The 22,001-nt window shown below is 40.9% G+C and overlaps 2 protein-coding genes across 9 annotated transcripts; both read left to right on the forward strand.

Annotated features, from left to right (window-relative positions):
• The first annotated feature begins 276 nt into the window (after window positions 1–276).
• Window positions 277–9,067, forward strand: LOC102685367 (uncharacterized). Its single transcript, XM_015337854.2, has 11 exons — window positions 277–369; window positions 1,582–1,630; window positions 2,102–2,284; window positions 3,331–3,471; window positions 3,758–3,991; window positions 4,951–5,219; window positions 5,674–5,797; window positions 6,135–6,356; window positions 6,710–6,846; window positions 7,367–7,416; window positions 7,772–9,067. The coding sequence occupies exons 2-11, from the start codon at window positions 1,594–1,596 to the stop codon at window positions 7,839–7,841; spliced, it is 1,467 nt and encodes a 488-aa protein (XP_015193340.2). The 5' UTR covers window positions 277–369; window positions 1,582–1,593; the 3' UTR covers window positions 7,842–9,067.
• Window positions 9,068–10,249: 1,182 nt separating this feature from the next.
• LOC107075721 (T-cell surface glycoprotein CD4-like) lies at window positions 10,250–20,743 on the forward strand. 8 transcript variants are annotated; one of them, XR_011183141.1, is made up of 11 exons: window positions 10,251–10,735; window positions 14,160–14,226; window positions 14,612–14,785; window positions 15,564–15,707; window positions 15,890–16,117; window positions 17,093–17,355; window positions 17,787–17,910; window positions 18,018–18,160; window positions 19,430–19,497; window positions 19,906–20,030; window positions 20,061–20,743. XR_011183141.1 is itself a non-coding variant. In XM_069182717.1 (11 exons), the coding sequence occupies exons 2-10, from the start codon at window positions 14,187–14,189 to the stop codon at window positions 19,973–19,975; spliced, it is 1,254 nt and encodes a 417-aa protein (XP_069038818.1). In that variant the 5' UTR covers window positions 10,251–10,735; window positions 14,160–14,186; the 3' UTR covers window positions 19,976–20,018; window positions 20,061–20,743. The 8 variants fall into 8 exon arrangements, 7 of the variants coding, with proteins under 7 accessions (XP_015193374.2, XP_069038820.1, XP_015193375.2 ...); XM_069182717.1 differs by having other exon boundaries at window positions 19,906–20,018; XM_069182718.1 differs by having other exon boundaries at window positions 19,906–20,012.
• The last annotated feature ends 1,258 nt before the right edge of the window (window positions 20,744–22,001 follow it).

Genomic DNA, 22,001 nt, shown 5'->3' on the forward strand with positions numbered 1-22,001 from the left:
AAACAATATTACTAGGGAACAAGCATTTTCCTGAAAACAAATAAAGCAATAAAGCCAGCTTTTTTTGCAGGGACAATCTGGTAATACCCCACACCCCAGTGTCATGGAAATGTGCCGTAGAGTCTAGCTTTCTGCTTTCTCTTGCTGTTTCTACCGTTTCTTCCTGTTGCTGTCCGCTTTCAACTGCCACCTTCCTGCGTTGCTCTGTGCGCCAACCTCCCTCCCTCTTTCTCTCTCTCACTCGCTTGTTCGCTCTCACTCCTACTTGTCCGTCTGGGGGAGGGTACAGCCCAAGTCTCAGAGAAGCGCTCCAAGCAGAGCTTGCCTGTGCCGACTGCGTCCCTGAACTGCCAGCGCGCCTCGTCTGCAGTGAGTACAAACTCCTCTCCTCTGGGCTCTCCACCGTCACGGAGTAATGTTCACGCAATGTACAATCTCACAACACCTCTAGAAACTCATTTTTGGTTCAAGTTGAATATTAAATTGCCTACTTTCTTAAGCTTTAATACTACATTTTTAAGAATTTTATTTTTGCAACTATTTTCTAAAACAACATTATCTGATAAAACAGATTGGCATTTAAATGAACATTTTTAATCATTTCATAGAATTAGTATGTGGTGATGTTATTCAAAAGATTAAAAACATTGATACAAAATTAGTATGGTTTCAAACGTTAAATTGTATTAACTTTATTGATGCATTTAAGGCTTTAAAGTTTGAAGGTTTTGGTTCAGTAAAATGTTTTTTTTTAATTACATTTTCATGAGTTTTATAATTTATGAAGACTGACGCATGTCCCTCATTGGTTAGGGTTGTGCCTGAAAAAACACAACATGATCGTTTTAAAATGTCGGCAGTTGTCGGCAATTAAATTTGTTTTGCTTTCTATAAAGATTCAGGTCCTTTTGTGCACAACCAGGAGATACTCATGTAAGCAAAAAGAGCAGAAACCTGTACTAATATATTTATATTTAATTTTCTTCTCATTTCTTTCTGGCTTGTAACAGAATTGTGTTTTCTTTCTCAATTCTACAGGATCTATGTGAAAGTATATTTCTACTAACAATGGCAATACAAAGACACATTCTCACAGTGGCCCCTACAATAAAATATTCACACAGCACAGAATAATAGCTGAGATTATCCATTAACAAAAATTAACAGCATTGACATGCAGGAGAGAGTAATTGTACTGTATGTGTGGGCTGGTGTCTGCAGGTTTTACATCAAGAATGAGATACAAAGACAGAGGAGTGAGAGACAGGAAAGAACACATTAGTTGGTTTTCTGCAGAATGAATTTCAGACAAAATCTGCCACCCTACTGTCTCATGACAAGAAAGAAAGACATGGTTAACACACTTTTTTCTGCTTATTTGCTTAGTAACAGTTAATGTGGTCTAATGACTGATATCAATTTCTTTACACAAAGGGTTCACATAGTTTAGATCAGAAAGTTCAAAAGGAAGCTCCATTGATCAAAACCAATGATCCATCAGAGGGTAAATTTGAAAGGAAACTAAACTACAGACTGAAATGTGCTTGTGTTCAGACAGATTTCTCTTTTTTTCTCTTACAGAACAGATCAGAAATGATGAGAGGAGAGATCTGCCCACTACTTTGTCTTGGTGAGTTTCAGTTTGATAGACTTTAAATGCAGTGTTAATGTGGAGTCCTTTCAGTCATCGAGCAAGTCCATGAGTATGCTTTGCTGTAATCCTCACATTGCCCTTTCATCCAATCAGAGGTCCATGATTATAGAATGCTGTAACTCCCTCATGGTCTTTTAAGCCAATCAGAGTTCCACAATTATGGAATGCTGACGTTCTCACATGGTCTTTTCAGCCAATAAGAGTTCCACAATTATGGAACACTAAAGTTCTCACATGGTCTTTTCAGCCAATCAGAGTTCCACAATTATGGAACACTAAAGTTCTCACATGGTCTTTTCAGCCAATCAGAGGTCCACAATTATAGAATGCTAAAGTTCTCACATGGTCTTTTCAGCCAATCAGAGGTCCACAATTATGGAACGCTTGTGTCCCCAAGTAATTGTTGGCGTTATTCTCGTCTCCTGACTTCTCTCTATGATTCTACAGGAGTGTTTCTACACTATGCATATGCCGATGTGTTCTATGCTGTAATAAACAGCCGCAATCTGGACCTCCCCTGTGGCGTGGACACGGACACACCTGACATCCAATGGAAATACAGAACACCAGGAAGCCAGGAATACACTCTGATACTCTCCACTAACACAAGAAGTGGTGCAACTCGCAAAGGTAGGACACTTGAAAATAGTGACCGTCTATGTCCCATCATCCCCACCACACTCTGAGTCAGGACTGGACTCCAATTTTACTGGTGGGACTGAATGCAACATGCAGTATATCTTTTAGAAGGTGGTTTTGTATAATACTGTCTCTTGGTAAAACTTTAAACACATGTCCTGTGTCTAAACTTTTATTTAAAAATGAGGGAAATCATTTTCATCACCTTTGTCAATATCGATTTCTCGTATGTATCTTCAAAACTGATGAATGTACAAAGTTCGAATACAATTCCTAACTAATTAGTATGAATGAAACTAAGATTGAGCACTCAAAGATTGTCATTATACTGTAACATCTAGCATTTCTCAGTCCGCCGAAGGGAGCACATCACCATCCTGAACTCTGTAGAGCTGAGGAGCTCTTGAAGGGGTCTGCTGAATGACGTTTGTATAGCATGGGGATCATGGTTCTCCAAATTCACAGGCATTCAGTCTGCATGCTGTAGCGTTGTGGTTATACTGAAACAATGTAGGTAAAGATAAGAAAGAAAACACTGAAGATATGATAGACAAATATTAGAATGTTAACATTAATCTATGTTAATAGAACCTCTATCACACCCCACACCCACCCCCACCACCACACTACACCCACCACGGAGCATGGAAGTGTCAGATTGAAGACAATGCCTTTGAGGCAACACTGAATATGTAAGCCTGGAGGATTCAAATGGTTGCAATATGAGCATCATATATCACTAGGAGACCAGTATTGGGAAGGAGAACAGTGGGATACCCTAACATCTATTTTAATGTTCTTTCTTATGAAACCTCTTCTCTGCTAATATTTAATGTGGAAGACTTATTCTTTAGCCTAAGTTCTTGTAGGTCTCTTCCTTACCAAACACCCAAATGAAACTCATTTTCCTTTCATTACCTACTATTCCCTTGAATTTTATTTCTGCCGCCCTCTAAGCTGATCTTGTCAACCTCTGTGTGCAATGTCGAACCCTAACGCCCCATGGGATGTTTTTCTTCTTGTGTTTTCTGCTTCAGGGCAAGGTACACATCTGCAAAGCAGAACCAGGATAAATGGCCGCGGTCTCCGGATCTCCTCGGTCCAGAAGGGAGACTCTGGGTTTTATCGGTGTGACCAGGGTGGGAGACAGACAGAGCACCAGCTCTTACTTGTAGTAGGTGAGTATCCCACCGCCAGCGTCTGAGATACACAGTGGAGTCTGCCTTTTTGTGTCAGTGTTAGTCGCTGTCTGACTCAGTCTAACAGAGAGAAGACAGCAGGACCATAACATGTTGTTATTCTTAGCTTTTTCTCTGTAACGTCGTTCTCTCACATTGTGTTGATGTACTGCAAGGTCCAGTCTGTCAGTGACTGTATTATCCCTTTCTCAAACTACAAAGTTCAATGTTAGCCTGTCATTCAGTGACTCTTCAGTGTATTGAGGCCAGCCTCTCTCTCTTTCAGTGTCCGCCGACCCCCCAAGCCCACTCCTGCAGTCTTCCAATGTGATCCTGCATTGTCAGGTTGAGGGCGGATCCTCGCCCAGACGGAAGTGGCTGTGGCCCAATGGGACAGATGCTCAGAGCTGGGGGGAGGGGGATATGGAAATGAAAGGTGTAAGCCACACCCACCACGGAGCATGGAAGTGTCAGATTGAAGACAATGCCTTTGAGGCAACACTGAATATATATGTCTTAGGTACAGTATGTGTCTTTAAGTTGTACTTCTACAAACAAAAGTTATGTGTAAATAGCAGGGGTGATTCTGCCTTGCATCTTGGGGGTGGGGGGTTATACACTCCCTGCTTAAGATAAAACCACCTCATGTTCCATCTGTATAACCTGACTTGGAAAGAGCAGCACTGACACAAGTAAACATACTTTTGGAAAATGATTAATATCTGCCACCCTCTGCCTGGAAGTGAAAGTCTGCAAGCAGGGAGTCTAAACTGTAAACGTATCTCATTACTCCCCCTCCTCCCCAACTAACAGAGGTAACCCAGTGGACCTCCTCAACGTCTACAGTGAAAGACAAGTCCTGACTGAATTCCACTCTGGGTTGTACAGTCTGGTCTCCTTATAGCTCCCCATTAATGCTACTGATGAACCAATTTCTCATTCTACCTGATCTGCTGTGTAGTGGGGCTGCTGGTGCAGAATGATGGCTACACCTCAATCCATGAGGGGTACACCTCAGTGGTACATGAAGTCGGGTCCCCTCTTATATGTAAAACGCTTTGGGGTGAAAAATACGATAAAAGTGCATTGATTAAGCGGTTATTTAAAGAATAAGATAAAAGAGGCTGTTAGATCAATTAGCAGGTAGCAATAAAACATGCTAGATGTGTCAATGTGCTCTTGTTTATAACAATTCTTGTGTTCTCATGAGCTTACACAGCTGGTGACACCAGTGGTTTAACGCACACTTATGTTAGTGACGTTAACTTTAATTATTTAACAATTCAGTCCATCCTTTATCCTTTTCATTACACTTTCCCTTTGCAATCTCTATATAACATGTTTCTTCTGGAAATCATTTGGTGCAGATACTACACTCTCTCTCCTGCTCTCTCTATGGTGTTAAATACTGTAAGTGCAGTGAATTAGCAGGTCGGCATGTCAGTCTGTGTTAAACCTTCCGTATTCTGTCTCTGTTAGGTATTAAGCCCCTGACCCAGCCAGTCCTGAGAATTAAGGAGGGAGACACTGTCGTACTGCCCTGTCAACTTTCGGCCTCTGTCTCCAACATGTTAAGTCATCTGTCCTTCATCAGAGGAGGGTGGAAGATTGAGTCCTCACAGCATCCCCTCCTGTCTCTGCGTAGTACAGGTGAAACAGGGCTGTGTTGGAATGAGACAAAGCTGAAGGGAATCCAGAACATTTCTCAGGAAAAGTTGTACACTGACCTTTCAATTTCTCTGAATGAGGTATCTATCTATCCCTGCCTTATACTAAATTTGAGTAATTTCTCTCTGCATTAGTTGTGTCTCTAGGGTCTATATTAATGTCTGTATTAATCTCTATGTGTTAGGTCTGTCTCTGGAATCTATAATAGGGTCATGTTAATCTCTACTTGTATTTGTGTGCTACAGTAGATGTGTTTCTGGGGTCTACATTAGGGTCTGTATTAATCTGTTAGGCTTGGTTCTAAGACTGTACAACCATATTTTATTTGCCCTTATAAAGTGCTTTTGAACATTTCCCAGGTATTATTAGGAATATTTTAAGTACTTTGGGGCTTCAGTGCTATTGGGTGATGTCACAAGACATCATAGTGCAGAATGGAGGTGGACACTGGCCAGAATTCACCTCCCAAAAAGCCAGATGATTCAGTCATGACGGAGGGGTTGATTGATTTATTGATTGCCTCATTGATTGCAGGTGAAACCAGAGCAGTCAGGTATTTACTGCTGTTTTCTGAGTTTCAAGGAGGGGACGATCAACTCCACTGTCACGTTGCAGGTGGAAGGAGCTCCTGGAGGCATGGAGCACAGCAGTCATTCAGGTGAGTTCAAGTACTGACGTTCAGTTGGCCTGGGTAGTAGCTGAAATTGACAGTTATGGTGTTTCATGTACATTTTCAAATCACAAATGTTCTCTACACTTTTTGCTCATCTACAGTATAGGGACAGAGAGGGCCTGCAGTTGTGCTACACTGACAGGCCTACCTGTCACAGCAATTTATCAGCTGACAAGTTAAGAGCTCCCCTGTTCTTTCTGGATGGTGTATTTCCATAACTTCTCCCGGTAGCATTTCCTGTTATTTGTCCTCTCTCTTTCACTCATTCCCTGCATGGTTATAGGTACGGGCATTGTAAGCTTCCTCTTCCTCTTTGTTTCAGCCTCCTCTCTTACCCGAAAGCCAGACATTCAATCCACAAATTTGAAGCTGCGTTGCACAATTGAAGGCGAGACCTCAGATAGGCTGACATCACTGCTGGTCAATGGGACTCAGACTCAGAGGCCACAGGAAGGGAACAGAGAGAGAAGTTCTTCATACCAAGGAAAGCTGGAATGTCCAATTGGAGATGCTGACATAGCAACTATTGATATAGTTGAGTTAGGTATGGTGTGTTTCAGTGTGAATGCATTCTGTACCTGCTGTGTAAGAGTATCTTTAGATCTCTTTACTTGTATTTGTAGTTCTATGTATCATGGCCCATGTATCTAACCATATACTGTATGCATTAATCTCTCTCGTGTGCTTTACCTGTAGCAAGGTAAATGCAGAATCAAATTAATCTGTGTCTTGCATATCCCCATCTATTGCTTTGTCTGTGCTATGCTGTGCACTGCAATGTCCAGTCATTCAATAATGCTTTCTGATGAAAACTGCTAAGTCAATTGTATTAAGTGATACAAAGTGAGGCCCAGCCCATCAAGGCATCTGATAAAACACTCGCTCTCTCTGGTTCAGTCCAGCCAAGTTCTGTCTCAATCCTCGGGATGACAATGGAGCTGTGGGTTCTAGTGGTGATCACTGTGGGGTCCATCCTCTTGATCATCCTCACCATCCTCACTGTGGCTCTGATAGTGAAGAACAGGAGGCTGCAGGTAAATGCACCAGCGTTGGTATGTGCTTCATATTTCAAAACCATTAAGTTGTCACTACGTAGTTTGTGAGAAATGGCAAGAAATGAAGGCGACACTAAGGGTTACAAAAGGATGTAGTTAAGGAAAATAAAAACATTTTAGTTCAGCAGAGCTGTGACAATTTTTGTGCAGTATTTTGCATTGGGTGAATTGAGGCTGCAGCAGTTAAGACGCCAACTTCCAACTTGGACGTGGGAAGTCAAGTCTGTCCCAAGCCATGACATAATTGACCCCATGACTGTAAGGCTCACTCCAGTCCTGACCTGTGCCTTGGTGCTGTCTAATCAATCACTGCTGCCCTCTGGTGTCGGTGCGGTTCATAGTCACATTAGCGGCACTGGAGGTGAAGGCAAAATATGTGAACAGTGTCTTCCCCGCTGCCCTTTGAAAACTGAAAGTTGTACATTTTCCTTGTAGCAGTAAAGCGAGAAAACATTGTCCGTTAACATCCACTGTTGTTTTTTTCTTCTTTTCTTCTCAGAATAAACAAGAGTCCCACAGACAGTCCACATCAGACAACGAATATATCTAGTAATACTCTTCTCGACACTACTACTGCTACTGTCTTTTGCACGTCTTCTACTTCTGTGACTGTGGTTTCAAATATTACTAATCTTACATATAAGTACATTTCTTAAATATGAGTATGTTGCAAATACTACTTTCACTGTTGCTTCTATAATTGTTAATAGATTAAATATTATAATTGAACAAGCACTTAAACTGATTTAAGATGTAGCAAAGCTAAAACCTCTACCACGAATAATAATGTTAATCATATTAATGCTGCAAGTAGATTTTTTTGTCATAGAGTAGCTGCAATTGTGTCTATTTCAATACTCATAATTAATAATCAGTACTGATAAAATTATTTTTTTTATTGCAGCAGCAACATGAACAGCACCTTTGGAAGGCGGAGAGAGAATGCCCACTCCCAGAAGCGCCCGGTTTACTGAAGAGAGGGTGTGACGGGGTGGGAACGATTGTGCGTGAGTGGAGACAGAGAGGGATGCGTGTAAGTGTGATGGTGTGTGTGTGTGCACAGAGAGAAAGGGAAATAGAGACTGTGAGATAGAGTGTAGAAGTGAAAGAGAGAGAGAGGCTGCACGAGACAGAGGGAATTTGTCACAAAAGGAGCAGTACTTTGGGGGGATACTGCAATTGTAACGGGAGCCGGTCCAGGATCCCATGAAGCATAGTTTAGGACCCTATGCAGACGGTATAATCCGGAAGTAAGTGGAGAAGGACAACAGGGAAAAGACGTAGAGGATCAGGACGGGTTGACAGACAGGGGGGTGTGACGACTGTGATCCGGTGCTCGGGGGGCATGGCGCAGGCAAACAAGTTCAAACAGTCCAAGGGTGGAAATCCCTGGCGCAGTCCAGGGTCCAGGAACCAGCAGAAACATCAGAGACAGTGGTTAAAATCCGGAACAGGATCATGGAACCAGGTAGATAAAACCAGGATAACGAGCCAGGTGCCCCGAGCCCCGGACTCAAATGGTCAGGATGCCGTGATGAAGCCTATGCCGTCGGGTCTCTCTTGGACCTGCTGGTAGGTGGGCTTCTGGGCGTCCATCTTCCAATGCTGAGCCAGGAATAGCGGGAAAGCCAGGCTTGAATAATGACAGACAAAATAGGCAGCAGGTGCACATCATGAACTAAAATACCAAAGGGTCAGAGCGCCCTTAAAAGGAGGGATGACGATCGTGATGGAAATAAATACTTCAGCTGCACGGATATCAATGTTTTGGGATGGACCCAGCCTATGAACTGTACAGTATGTCTCTGCTGTACTATGGCCGTTGCGGCTATTTCCTATACACTTTGTAGAGCTTAGTGCTTAAGTAGGATGTGGAAGTGGCCCTGAAACTCATATGGACCCTACCTGACCCTGATTAAAACCACCAGTGTAACAATGTGGGATTTTTTCTGAGGAATTGTGGAGCCTGGATCTTGAGAAGTGTCTGACTCCAGCACCAGCATTGTAAACCAGACTGAGAAACGGGACAGGGAAAGAGTGTTTCGTAAGAGTGTGCAGCATGTGAAATAGAGAGAGAGAGTGGTGTACAGTATATACATCTCAGATTTGTTTATTGTATATATTCCCTTTGTCTGAATTGTTACAATATCTTAGGGTTGAATACCTGGTGAAATTTCAATAAAGTGCTTCCTGAGCAGCATCAGTGATTCATTTCTACCTCAATATACTGTATTGTTTTAAGTTACCAATGTTAAGTTACAACAAATTGCTACTATAGTTTAAACACATTTCTTAGACCAACGAAGGAATTATTTGAGCCTGGGTGGCTTAACTTGATTATATGTTTTATTCTATCAGTTATTCCAGTTGTAGGTCCATATTATCCTTGGGATCCTGAAAGATCCTGTACAGATTTGTGCTAAATGAGTGGACTCACTTTGTCCACCACCGAGACACAGCTGCCCCCAGTGGGACATGTGGCAACAGAACGACTACATGTGGAGGGAGATTTCTCCAGTCGAAGAGAAGAAATGAAGAATAGCTGATCTGCTCTTGCTGGAGGGAAGGACAGAGGAAGAGAGCTGCTGCAGTTGCGGGGGGATGAAGAGAAGATAATCTGCTCTTGCTCAGTAGAGAAAGCAGAAGAGTAACTAGTGGTTGAAACTATTGTGGAACTGAGTTGCTCTTCCTTAAGTGGAAAGCAGAAGAGTAGCAGGGCCACTTCAGTCAATGGGGAGAGGCAAAGATTAGTCAAGATGCTCTCACTGAGTTGAAGAGTAACAATCCAGTTAAAGGGGAGATGCAGGTAAGCTAGGCCAAACTGGAAAGCACCCAGGACACCAGAGGTATTGTAATCAATTCTGCTTAAGGAAACCACAGTTTCCTGCTTCTGCCAGTAGTAATAAGAATAACACATCATAATAATTGCACAAGCACTTCCACTAATGATCATGCCATGTGAAATTATTGTAAATAAACCTAAAAAGTAACCTTGTTGGATCGCCAAAGACCACAGCTGTGGGGTCTGTAACCCAGGGACAGACATATGATTCCAGCTACTCCATTGAATATGGGATTGAAAGAGCCAAGAGTTCACCGTCACTGCTGTTTCAGGTGAGTTCATCACTTTGCGTCAGACATATAAGGTACAACGAACGACACCTTCTTCTTTTTTTTTTGAGTGTTTCTTTATTTCTAGTCATACAGAAATGATTATAAACAATACACAGCGCAAAGGAATGTGAATCACGGGGAATCAATGTAAAGCGACCATGAACATACATGTACGACAGTAACTATCCAAGTACGTGTCCTTTTTACCCGGTGTTATCGAACTCAACGACAGAGGGAGTCAAACTGCAGTTCGTGAGAATCCCTTCATAAAGTCCTCAAACCCAACCATGTTACCAGAACTAATGCTCACAATTATCTCTGGTAGTCGCTTTAGTTGGTACAAGTTACCGGACTGTGGCTGTTGTGTTTTTTGTGCGTTTTGGCCAGTATTCTAAGAAATATGTTGTTGTTTTTTTTTTGTTGGGGGTTACAAATATGAATAAGATGCTGAAGAAGCAGCGGACGACAGAATCTTGAGCATGGAATGCAAGAAAGAAATATTATTGTTGATTTAAACACAAACGAGTCGTGTTGGTAAGATCTGGAAGGCAGTTTTGTCAGTTTTCTGCAGCCCTACAAAACTGCCATTTGGAAAGCATCTGTGACTCGGTTTCTCTTTCTCTCGCGCGCCCGTGGGAGGGAGCGGTGCGTGAAATCGGCGTGTGTCACAGCCGAGTGGCAGGGAGAGAAGATTTGTGCTCTTGATCCTGCCCGCCCGGCTGCCAGCTTCGCATTCCTGGACTGTGCACGGACGGTAATTTCAATAATATTGTTACTGCCTCTTTTGTTAATACAATTAACCAGGTGTGACAGCGACTTCGAACATTATGATGTGGCTCAGCTCTTCAGCTGTGTAGCTCTGTAGTCTGCATACTGCATGTATGTTACACCTGCGTTTAACTTGACAAAGTAGGAAATGCTGAAAACGAAGACAAATCTCATTAACATTGGCTTTGTTGTTTGTTAATCAAATCAAACGTAACGACTTCTCCTTTAATCGAAACGATGTATAGGCTGAGTATTTCTGTGACCTTATCTTTAACAATTAGAAATGGTCTGTTGCAGTCAAAAGCGTACTTGCAGATATCCTGACAAAAAAAAAGATTAAAAATGCTTATTTCTGTGTATAAAGTTTACATTTCGAGCTTCATGGTAAGGCTAATGGCTCAAAGTTGAAGACACGCAGGTACGAGCTGGGAAATGCCGGCTCTATTATGGTCTAAAGAAACGTTCAAAAATTTCCCCTGCAGATTTAAGATTTATCTTAGATTAAGTATTGCATATAGAAATCTAAGATAAATCATTAATCTGCGATGATGCCTTAAATCGAAACAGCACTGCACAACAGTAGAAATAAAGAGAACAATAAATTAATCTAAAAATTCTAGAAAATAATTAAGTGAGCTACGTACTATATACAATATTTGCGCTCATGTACAGAATATGTAGAATTAGCATCTTTGTGTTAAATTTACTATTGACTAATTACCTACAGTACCTCTGATAAAGTGTACACCACAGGTTTTCCCCAACACAACTTCTACAACAAACAAGATATTTAATTAATTTACGGCGCCATCTCAGCACAGACCCAATGAAGATCGAGATACTCAATCTAAAATCTACATGTTATTAATTTACGCTTTAGCAAGTTTATAGCGACTTCAAACAGATGCTAGAAACGGCCTTACGAGTTTTGATCTCAGATTTACTTTTTAATCCACTTTTCTCTTGAATTATAGTTATTATTTTGAATACAAAGCTCGCGCTCAGCGGTTGATTTCTACACCCCGGTTCGTGATCAAGTTTCTTTGCTCTTTTCATCTCCATTTTTCCCTTTGTTCTCCGTTTTTCGTCTTTCTTCCCCATTTCTCCTTGTTTTAATTCGTCTCCCCTCTCAATGGTTTCAGTAATATACCGAGAAACTAAAAAAATGAGGCCTGTAGGACTTCAGAACAGAAACTCGACTTTATTCCTTTTATTAAAACCAGCAGAAAACAATTGACGATCACGAAATAAGAGACTTCTGCTTTAAAATCAACCAAAGCACATCGCAGCGTCACGTATCAATACAAAGAAAAATAACAAAGCGTGTTGTACCTACAATTTGTACAAAGAAGTGCAGTTTCTCTTTAAAAGTAAAACTTTTCAACCCTGTTTTTGCAGTTTAATTTTCTCTTTTTTCGCCCTGAGCTATTCACCTTCACCAGAGAAGCACAATTTTTGTATGCGACGTCATGCCCGAGAGGCGAAGGGGTATTGGCGACAGAATGTAGTTGCATCTAATTTTTAAAGAAATGATCACTGTTGTAATGGGGAACTCAAATAATAAATAATAAAACAATCATTATTTTTTTAAATTAAATCCCCGAATACCAAATGTACCAATAAAATGAAGCAGATATTTAAGAGATTATTATTATTATTATTATTATTATTATTATTATTATTATTATTGTTGTTGTTGTTGTTGTTGTTGATTTTACATGCATAATATTTTTTATCAAAGTAATGACTATGTTTCCAGTATTACATAACTAAACTATGTTCACGTGTTAAAATAAAACAAGAATACAATGGAATGTGAATACGTATTCAAAAGCAGAACTGTAATAGTGTTAAATCAAGAATATAATTAAGAATAACCATAAGAATATTAACAAGTAAAAAAAATAGTCAATTATTTTAAGTGAAAACCGTGTACACAGTAATTTTATATTTTGAGGACTGCATCACTTTTAGTTTTAAATAAACTTCAAAGGGAGTGGTATTATATTTCTGAATCTCAGAAACATTGCACACCTGTTAACAGACCACAAGAAGAAACAGTAAGATGGATTGATTTACAGATTTCAAGGTGAAAAAGTAGCATGTTGACTCCAGAAGAAAACATAGGAAGTCGTTCAGTGCTGTTTTTAAGATCAATTACTGTATGTTGTTCGAATTTCCATTTTTTATAGTGTAAAATGAATCTTTATTACAACTGTTTGACACTACTGGTTTAGCTGTTTCTGGGTTAAAGAGGAAGTCACTTTAACAAATTAACTTCAACAAACTGGGGATGGTCTGTAAGAGGAGCACAAATTTAATTCCACCCCTGTTTTTTTTTAAATTATTTTGACTAAAGAGTCAAAACGTGTATTTTCGGGTTTGAATTCAGTTCGTCGTTAAAAGAAGATAACCATATCTGAATGCACCAAAGGAAAACAAAACTGCATAAAGTCATTTTTTGCAAAGCGTGACCAAAATGTTAAAACATATAATATTATACTGGGAATCCCTCCTGATGAAATTTTTACTGAATTATTCAAATATTGTCTGGCTACTGACAGATAGATCTTACGAGGAAGAGACTTCAGAGCTATAGTTAAAAGCAAACTTTGAATTATGGGAAAGTAACTTATTACTGTATTTGCTACAGCTCTCTGGCCGGTTCACAAACAGGCTTCTAATTTGCCTAATAAGCCACCTTAAGGGATTGTGATCATGGAGGCGAAACAACTCTCCGAGGCTGGGTGATTTTAACCTTTTCATCTGCAGAAAGGACAAGAGGAAGCTTTGAGGAAGTTCATTTGAAATGTAACACCGAGACTAGGCGGCGCTTCGTTGTGAGAGTGTGAAACGAGCAGGACCCGCCATTTTGCTGCAGCCGTTCCCCTTGCTTCCTTCAAGAAATGGCTGGGCGAGCTCCTCCAATCAGGACCGGAGGCAGGGCTTTACACAAAGGGTTGTAGGAGTGTGAAACAACCAACCCAGCCACTGGGCTGAAGCAGACACCCTGGCATCTTGGGTTAATTAGTTAGATGGAGCCCAATAGCCACCTCTCATTTTGGAACCTTATTTTCTTAAACGTATTACTGACAATTCTGTTTCAATGTTCAGAAGGAGAAATTAGGGGGCTTTTTCGATGTTTCTGCTTCCCATCAATTCGAAAGGACCGAAGCTAACGAATATGCACCTTCTGATGAAAACCAAACTGGCTGGGGACTGCAGATGGAAACTCATGTTCCGCTCCCTGTGAATCAGTGCACTAATCTTGAAAGCGCTCAGACTTCAGGAAAAGCTTCAGTCTTGTTCAAGCGAGGGGAAAGATGATGCTGCTCTCTCTTCCTGCCTCACTGGTGAGCGCCCCTTCAACTGTTGAACCTCAACTTTCTTTTTTCTATTTCTTCCTACAGACCACAGTGGTGCTGAAATTTAGCAAAATGGTGAGAAGAGAGGATTGTCTTCTCCTGTTGTGGATTGGTGAGCACAATAATACTAATATCATTGCTAATAATAATACTAATTAAAATACTTATACCAATGCCACTATCAATTAATATCAATGCTAATATTAATTGAAATACTGATACTGATACCAATGCTAATAGCAATACTAGTGTTAGTGTGTAGGGATGCAAGAGTTCACATTGCTGTTCAGTGAAGGCTTGAAAAAGAGGTTTAATCTGTTATGAGAAGGGCTATTTCCAAACGAGAACACACAAAGGTGTGTTGTCCTGGTGTGCCCTGCAATCAGTCAGTCTTTAAAGGGTTTCTGTAATCTGAGTCAATATCGGTCAATGTCTTGTGTCCCAGTAAATGTTGTATCTCTCAAGTGTTGTGTGCATGTCTGTTTCACACTCTCCAGCAGCCTTTGCGCACCCTGCACAGGGTGAGGTTTTCTACGTCAGGGAGAACAGCAGGAGTCTGGATCTTCCCTGCAGCTCCTCGCCTCATAGGAGCACCAGTTGGAAATACTCTTCAAATGGGAACGATTATAGCCTGATGTTCACTATCGACAAATCCGGCAGCCACCGCAAAGGTAAAGACATTAAGATAAGAGATCGCTTTATTGGCCCTATACAATTTCTTGCATTAGGAATTCGTCTTTTTGCAGACCCCAGCTTGCTCTCCCTGAGACACACAGACAGGGAGAGAAGCTTGGGGTCAGAGCGCAGGGTCAGCCATTTATACCGCACCCCTGGAGCAGGTGGGGTTAAGGGCCTTGCTCAGGGTCTCAACAGAGTAGGATTCCTCTGCCGGCCATGGGATTTGAACCAGCAACCTTCCGGCCACAGGCGCAGATCCTTATCCACAGTGCCACTGCTCCGCCATTACGGTGGTTGATTCTGTTGGTGGGTCACTTTTAGAGCTCTCTGGCTTTGAAGAGAAATGTTGCTTTTTCTTGCAGGAAGCTATGATTTGTCAATATCACCTGCTGTCGTTGTGGGGACAGGTTGTTAATATACTTCACATGGCTCTGTACTGTTAGATAGATAGATACATTATTGATCCCCTGAGTGCAACAGCGGCTTAAGACAGTCAACACAGCACAGTGTAACGAAATGATACAATAATACAACAATACAATACAGTACATACAATACAGCCAGTGAGAAGTGCACTAAGAAGAGTTGCTCACAGTCCAGAATATACAAACAACAAACCAGAACAGTACACAAAACTGTTTTTAAAGTCATGTAATATAAGTAAATAAAATTATAAATTAGTATTAGTTATTAGTTGACAATAAAATTGTATTAGTTGAGTAGAGTAATAGCATTCATGATAAAAATCATGATCAACTTTCGTTGTCTCAGGACATCAGTTTCCTGCACAAGGCCGAGCAAAACCAGGTGGGCGTGGCCTTCAGATCAGCCCAGTCAAGAAGAACGACAGCGGGTGGTATATGTGTGAGCAGGATCAAAAGCAACTTGTAACACACCGGCTGCTCATCATAGAGGGTGAGCTTCATGCTGGGATGTCACACAGTGACACAGTGAAGTCAGTCATCTTTCACTCTCCCTCTCCTGCTTTCTTCTGGCACTCTAACAATCAGTCAGCTTGTATATTAATATTCATCTTCTCTATTACCAAACAGTGATGATTCTACAATGTATTACACACCCTTCTCACCCTGTTTTAGTCTTCACTAAACCAGAAGGTCCATTCCTACAAAACACCAATGTGACCATGCACTGCCAGGTCGGGGGCAGGACCTCGGAGAAACTGAAGTGGTTATCGCCCAATGGGGCAGAGGAAGGGGAGGGAACTGTGGAAATCAGTAAAATAAGCCCCGCCCACACTGGGAACTGGAAGTGTGAGATTACTGATGTGAAGAAATATGTGGAGACCCTCAACATAGACGTGTTAGGTATGGTGTGTGTCCGTGTACCGAGTGTGTAAATCATACAGTGTGTGTACCATTGCATTTGTGTATACTGGGTGTGTACAGTATCTGTATAAAACAGGTGTATAAAGGGCATGTATATCCTGTGTGGATTAACAATAGGTATATACTGTATAATATATTGTATATGTCATAGCTCACTAGCCTGAATATGATCCTGCCTTTAGTTTTCCATGTCTTGGTAATCCTAAGGTATTAAAATGAAGGTATTTCTTTTTTTTTTTCTAAAATCATTATTGACGATTAAATTACATAAATCCATTGATCTTTATAGCAATTTTCAGAAGCTTCAAATTTACTACAGGGCTATATTTACTTTAATACACAATATATACTTTAAATATACAGTAGTACATACACTTTATATTTCATATAGTGCTATATTTACTTTATATATCATAAACCTAGATGCTGTAACATTAATGTTCCCGTAGTGAAATCTTGGAAGTGAATTATTGCCTTTTTCATGTTATTTTTGTGGGGGAAATTCAAGATTTTGCTTCATTAGTTCTTTGTAAAGAATAATGGAGATAATGCTCAGGATAGAATCATACTATATAGTCCACAATCTAATTAGCTTGCAGTGTGCTAATACCTTATATTCATTGTATTAGATCCAATGAAAGGGTATTGGTTGTGTATATATAGCCTCTATATGTGTATTTAGTGTTCATTAATGGCCCATGTGTGTTTTCTTTGTGTATTTTGTACTTGTCTGCTGTTTGTGTAACTTTTACGATGCTTTTGTGAGTCAATGGGAAAAGCACACTTCTGTCTCAGTGGTGTGTTAATTTGTTCTCAGGTCAAGTCAGAATGTCAACAAGTGTCTGTGTGAACCACACCAGCCTCTCGTGCTCTTACTACTGTTCTAAACTACTGTTACTGTAGTTACCATGTCCACATTGTTGCTCTCCTTTCCTTTCTGTCCCTCTCTGTCAGGTATGAATCCCCAGCCCCTGTCAAAACAAACAGCAAAGCAGGGAGACAATGTTTTCCTGCCCTGTCTGCTCTCCTCCCCTTTATCCTACACGTTTCGCTCCCTGAACTTCATCAGAGGAGGGTGGATGAAAGATGATAAGCCACTGCTGGATCTGTACGTTCAGATAGGAACACACATGTCTTGGAATGCCACAATGTTCAAAGAAATTGAATACCCTAAAGTAAATGACCTGAAAACAAACCTGTCTATCTCTCTCATAAAGGTATGCTCAAGTCATTTACCAAAACTCATGTTATATGAGTATCCATGTGTTAGGGGTGTCTGTATTAAAACCTGTATTAAACTCTCTGTCTAAGGTATATTTCTAGGATCTGTGATAGGTGTGTCTCTAGGGTCTGTTTTAGGTTCTGTATTAATCTCTGTGTGTGAGGAGTGTCTCTAGGGTCTATATTAGGGTTTTTCAGATGTGTCTGTAGGGTCTATATGAAAGTCTATTAATCTTTCTATGCTTCACATGTCTACATAGTGGACATAAGAATTTGTATTAATCTTTGTCTCTAAAACTATTATAGGCTCTTTATTCTTGTATTGAATAATATGTAGCCTCCTAGTCAACCACGAGCCCTTAAAGCCCTGAAAGTGATGATCTGGGAAAAGGCACTGATGACTGATTCATTCATTCATTCATTGCAGGTGAAACCACAGCAGTCTGGAATTTACAACTGTTATTTGCGTTTCAAGGAGGGGACAATAACGTCCACTATTGTACTGAAGGTGGAAGGAGCTCCCGGAGGCACAGGAGACACTAGTCACTCAAGTAAATATAGAGGCTGGAGCCATTGTTTTTATGTTTCAACTGGTGTGAAAGAGGTGTATATTCTGTGCTTCAGACTCTCAGTGCTCCTCTTTCTCCCTCAAACTCAGATACAGGCTCAGCTGAATCTGTCTCAGTGTTTGGACTGAACATGAATCTTTGGGTTCTGGTGTCAATTGCTATTGGCTCAGTCGTCTTGATTATCCTGATCATCGTAGCCATCATCCTGTTATTGAGGAAGAAGAGACTGAAGGTAAATCGTCCTGTACTGAGTGCAGAATTTATAAACATGACTTCTAAGTTTCTTTTGCCTTACCCAGAATTGTAATAAACCGAAATGTGAAAAATGGAATGGGTGTAGGGTTCAGGAACTACAGGGCCAATATCCTGTGGGTTTTCTGGGTGTCTCTCTCTCTGAAGGCAAATTGAAGGAAAACATTTCCATCTAGTCCAATTATGATAATGATTAGGTCAATTAGGTCATTAACAGCAGAGCAGGGATGACACTGTGACACTGTGTATGCCCAAGAAGGAAATTATGCACACTGATTTCAAAGATTTGACAATGCTTTGTCACTCTTTAGATTAGGATTGCTCAGCGCTGGGCTCATCCATTCTACACCATCGCGGGGTTTTTGTTGCAACCAGCTCCTTGATTACTCGCTTGATAATCAGTAGGGTCAACATAAGAAATTGGTCGTATGTAATGTGATGGAGAAGACTGGAAGGGTAGTCCTGATTTGGAAAATTGTTGTGATGCTTCTTCCCTGCACGGATCCCCACATCCTGCTCCTGCAAGGCCAGTGTGTCTGCAGGTTTTCACTACCACTTAGCTCATTGCTGCCGTAATCGGAGCAAGTTAGCTGCTCCTCCTAGCTGTTAAGACGCTGTTGCTTTGAAGAGACCTAGAAAGCATGCAGCTACACCGGCTTGACCAGGCTTGAGCAGGCTTAAGCAGCAGTAATATTTTGCATGGTAGTGTATTACTGGAAGATAAGGTAATATTTTAATGTACAATTTAATCTCTAAATAAAAATGTACAGTGTGCAAATCAAAGCTAAAAGATTATATTTACATTCATTCATCACAAATGATAAATACAGAAAGTGGCTTGTTTTACTGACTTGTCATATCCATCATGACCAGGATTGGGGACCCCAGATTGCTCCAAGTGGTGTTTGATGATCACTCCCTGGGGTGGGGTGGGGGATTTGGATCTGCCTGGGTGTCTGTCATGTGTTTGGGCAGGAGTGATCCACAGGATCTCTTGCCTTGACATATTTTCTTACGGCGGGGGGGTCACAAAAACCCCACCCTCAGAGCCACGCTGTTAGCCCTCCCCGATTGCATGATGTCCTGACTTTGCAAAGCTCTTAAAAAAAATGTTTTATTTTTCTGGTCCGCTGTCCGTGTGACCTTAATTCAAAATGGCCGATCTCCAGGAGAAGAGAAATGTGTAAACAAAATAGTATTTTCATCCCTTTGACCCTGTATTGTGAATGTTTCTCTTTTCTCTCTCCAGAAGAGGATGAGAAAACGGAGATCGCAGAGACAGCCACTGACCGCCCGTGACTACTGCCAGTGTAACCGGTAAGAATGATAACGCATTGAGAAACAGCACCACCACACTGCTCACAAGCCCTGTGGGGAAATTGCACTTTGCAGTAGAAATACAATAATTAATACTGTAATGTCCTAAGACTGAGTATCATTTACCCTAAGTCTTAAACATATTTACTAATCAGGGCACTGCTACTTGTTAGGCACCTACAGTACTAGAGTTACAGAAGATTGTGATAATGTGGTGAAAATTCATAAACAGTGGCCTCTCTCTACATGTAGGAGCTGGGAAAACTGTGGTTCTCAGTCACAAAACATCTACCGAGCTGCTACTACTTCTATTTACACTTACTGTGTTGCTTCCACATCTTCTAGAAGTACGTTTGATGGTGATGAGGATGGTGACGATAATGCTCATGATGATTGTGTTTATTTCAGCAACAACGTGAGCCGAAACGTGGGGAGACAGCGGGAGAATGGAAACTCTCTGAAGCAACAGCTCCACTGAGCGAAGGCAGTGTGTGGTTTGTGTTTGTGTTTGTGTTTGTGTTTGTGTTTGTGTTTGTGTTTGTGTTTGTGTTTGTGTTTGTGCGTGTGCGTGTGTGCATGTGAGTGAGCGAGAGTGAGACGAACAGGAACTGAGTGTGAGAGAGGCGAGTAGAGGAGAGATGGCAGAGGGCATATGTGATCAAGTGTGAAAAGAGTGTATGAGATAAGTGATGAAGACATGTCTGTATGGAGAGCTCAGGCTGTGACTATCGGAATCCGAGCTATCAGACTCAACGTTCATACTCTCATGGAAGTTCCTTTAGTTATACTGTATATGCACAGGATTGTTCTACAGTTTGGAATTCTTGTATAACATACCCCTCTATTTTAGACCAAGATTTTACAGTGTTTGTATGCATTATTCTGCTTTTACCCTGCTGTGCTGCTGCAAATTCCTGTATGGGTGCACTTTTTCTCCTCCCCAGTACACAGCTCTGATGTCAGGCCAGTTGTGGAGAGCAGTTTGTACTGAATTCAATGAGCCGACGCCTACAGACATGGTAACACTTTTTTGGGGGGTGCTAATGGGTAAGAAAAAAAAAGGATTGTATATAGGTGCTTGTGTGAAAGTGTGTGTATGTGTGTTAAAGAGAGATTCCAGCATTGACATTTGGAATGTGCTTATATTTCATCCATATATTTCAAGTTGCTTAAATGTAGTGCATGAGGTATTTCCTTAATATTTAGCTGATTGTATCAACCTTTTAATAAAACATTTGAACAGAAACCAGACTTTGTTGTCTGTGTGACTACAATGCTTTGATAAACTTACAGTCGATTAATTCTGCTACAGCACTATAAAATACCATGGCTTAGTAAAAGTACAAAACAGTCGTCTTAAAGTACTATACAATGGTGAAAATGCAGAATAGTTATGTGACAGCACTGTATGACTGCAATATTAAATAGTATATATGTTACAGTAAGAGTGTTGCAAAATAAATGTAGAAATACAACAGTTTGAACAGAGGACTTTCTAATTATATCTTAGAAAAAGAGAAGAATTCTCAGCATTATCAGCCAAGTGCTTAGGAAAGAGAAACCTGTTCAGAACTCTTGTACCATAATTCAATGTGGTTTTGCATGAAAGCTTGCAAAGAAATTGATCAGATGCAACCACGTCTCCGGAGCTCAATAAGGACACACGGGGTTCCCAAATACACACCTGTGGCTGTTTATACACCCCTGTCTCCCCTGTGGCTAAAACACCAGAGCAGGTGTGAGAGCCCAGCAGCAATTAAAACACCAAACATGCTGAATGACAATCTGGTGCAGAGAGACACAGCTGTCACTGCACCGGCAGCCTGAGAGAGAATACACACAGCGCATAGTTACACCTTTCATGGCTTAGCAAGATCAACTCCTTGATGTTTGCATGGCTTTTGATACAATAAGCATTCAGTGTTTCTCAATTTCTTACAAACATTCTTGGTACTGCAAGCAGTGTGCTGCAGGTTTCAGTCTTAGGCCCCTTGCTTTTTGTTATTATATGCAAACATGGTCTTCATTTTTACTGCTATGCTGATGATACTTGGACTTAAATGCTCTTCCCCCTCCAGTTTCCTCCATCTCTTGGTTGCGTGACATCAAATTCTGGTTGAGATAAAATTCACTGAAGCTACTGTACATCGTGACAAAGCAGAAATCTTACTGGTGGGCAGAAAATGGCAGCTGCCAAAAGATGCAGAGCTTTGCAGTATTGATGGACGACTTCCTCCTTCATGCAACAGTTGTAGTCAGGAATATGGGAATCACACTTGATCCTCTCCTGTCTGCTGAAACCCACAAGAAAAAATTGAAAAATGTGTCTTTTTTTCACCTAAGAAATATCCATCAATCACAGTTTATTTAACAAATGCACAGCAATACAGCATGCAGCAGTAGTTGTTGGCAATGAAATGTCTGTAATGAAATGTCTTTATATTGCCAGGATTAGGCAATTTCTATTCATGCATCTATAACATCAAGACTTGATTTCTGCAACT

This window comes from Lepisosteus oculatus, chromosome 23 (genome assembly GCF_040954835.1).
Source record: "Lepisosteus oculatus isolate fLepOcu1 chromosome 23, fLepOcu1.hap2, whole genome shotgun sequence".
Lineage (NCBI taxonomy): Eukaryota > Metazoa > Chordata > Actinopteri > Semionotiformes > Lepisosteidae > Lepisosteus > Lepisosteus oculatus.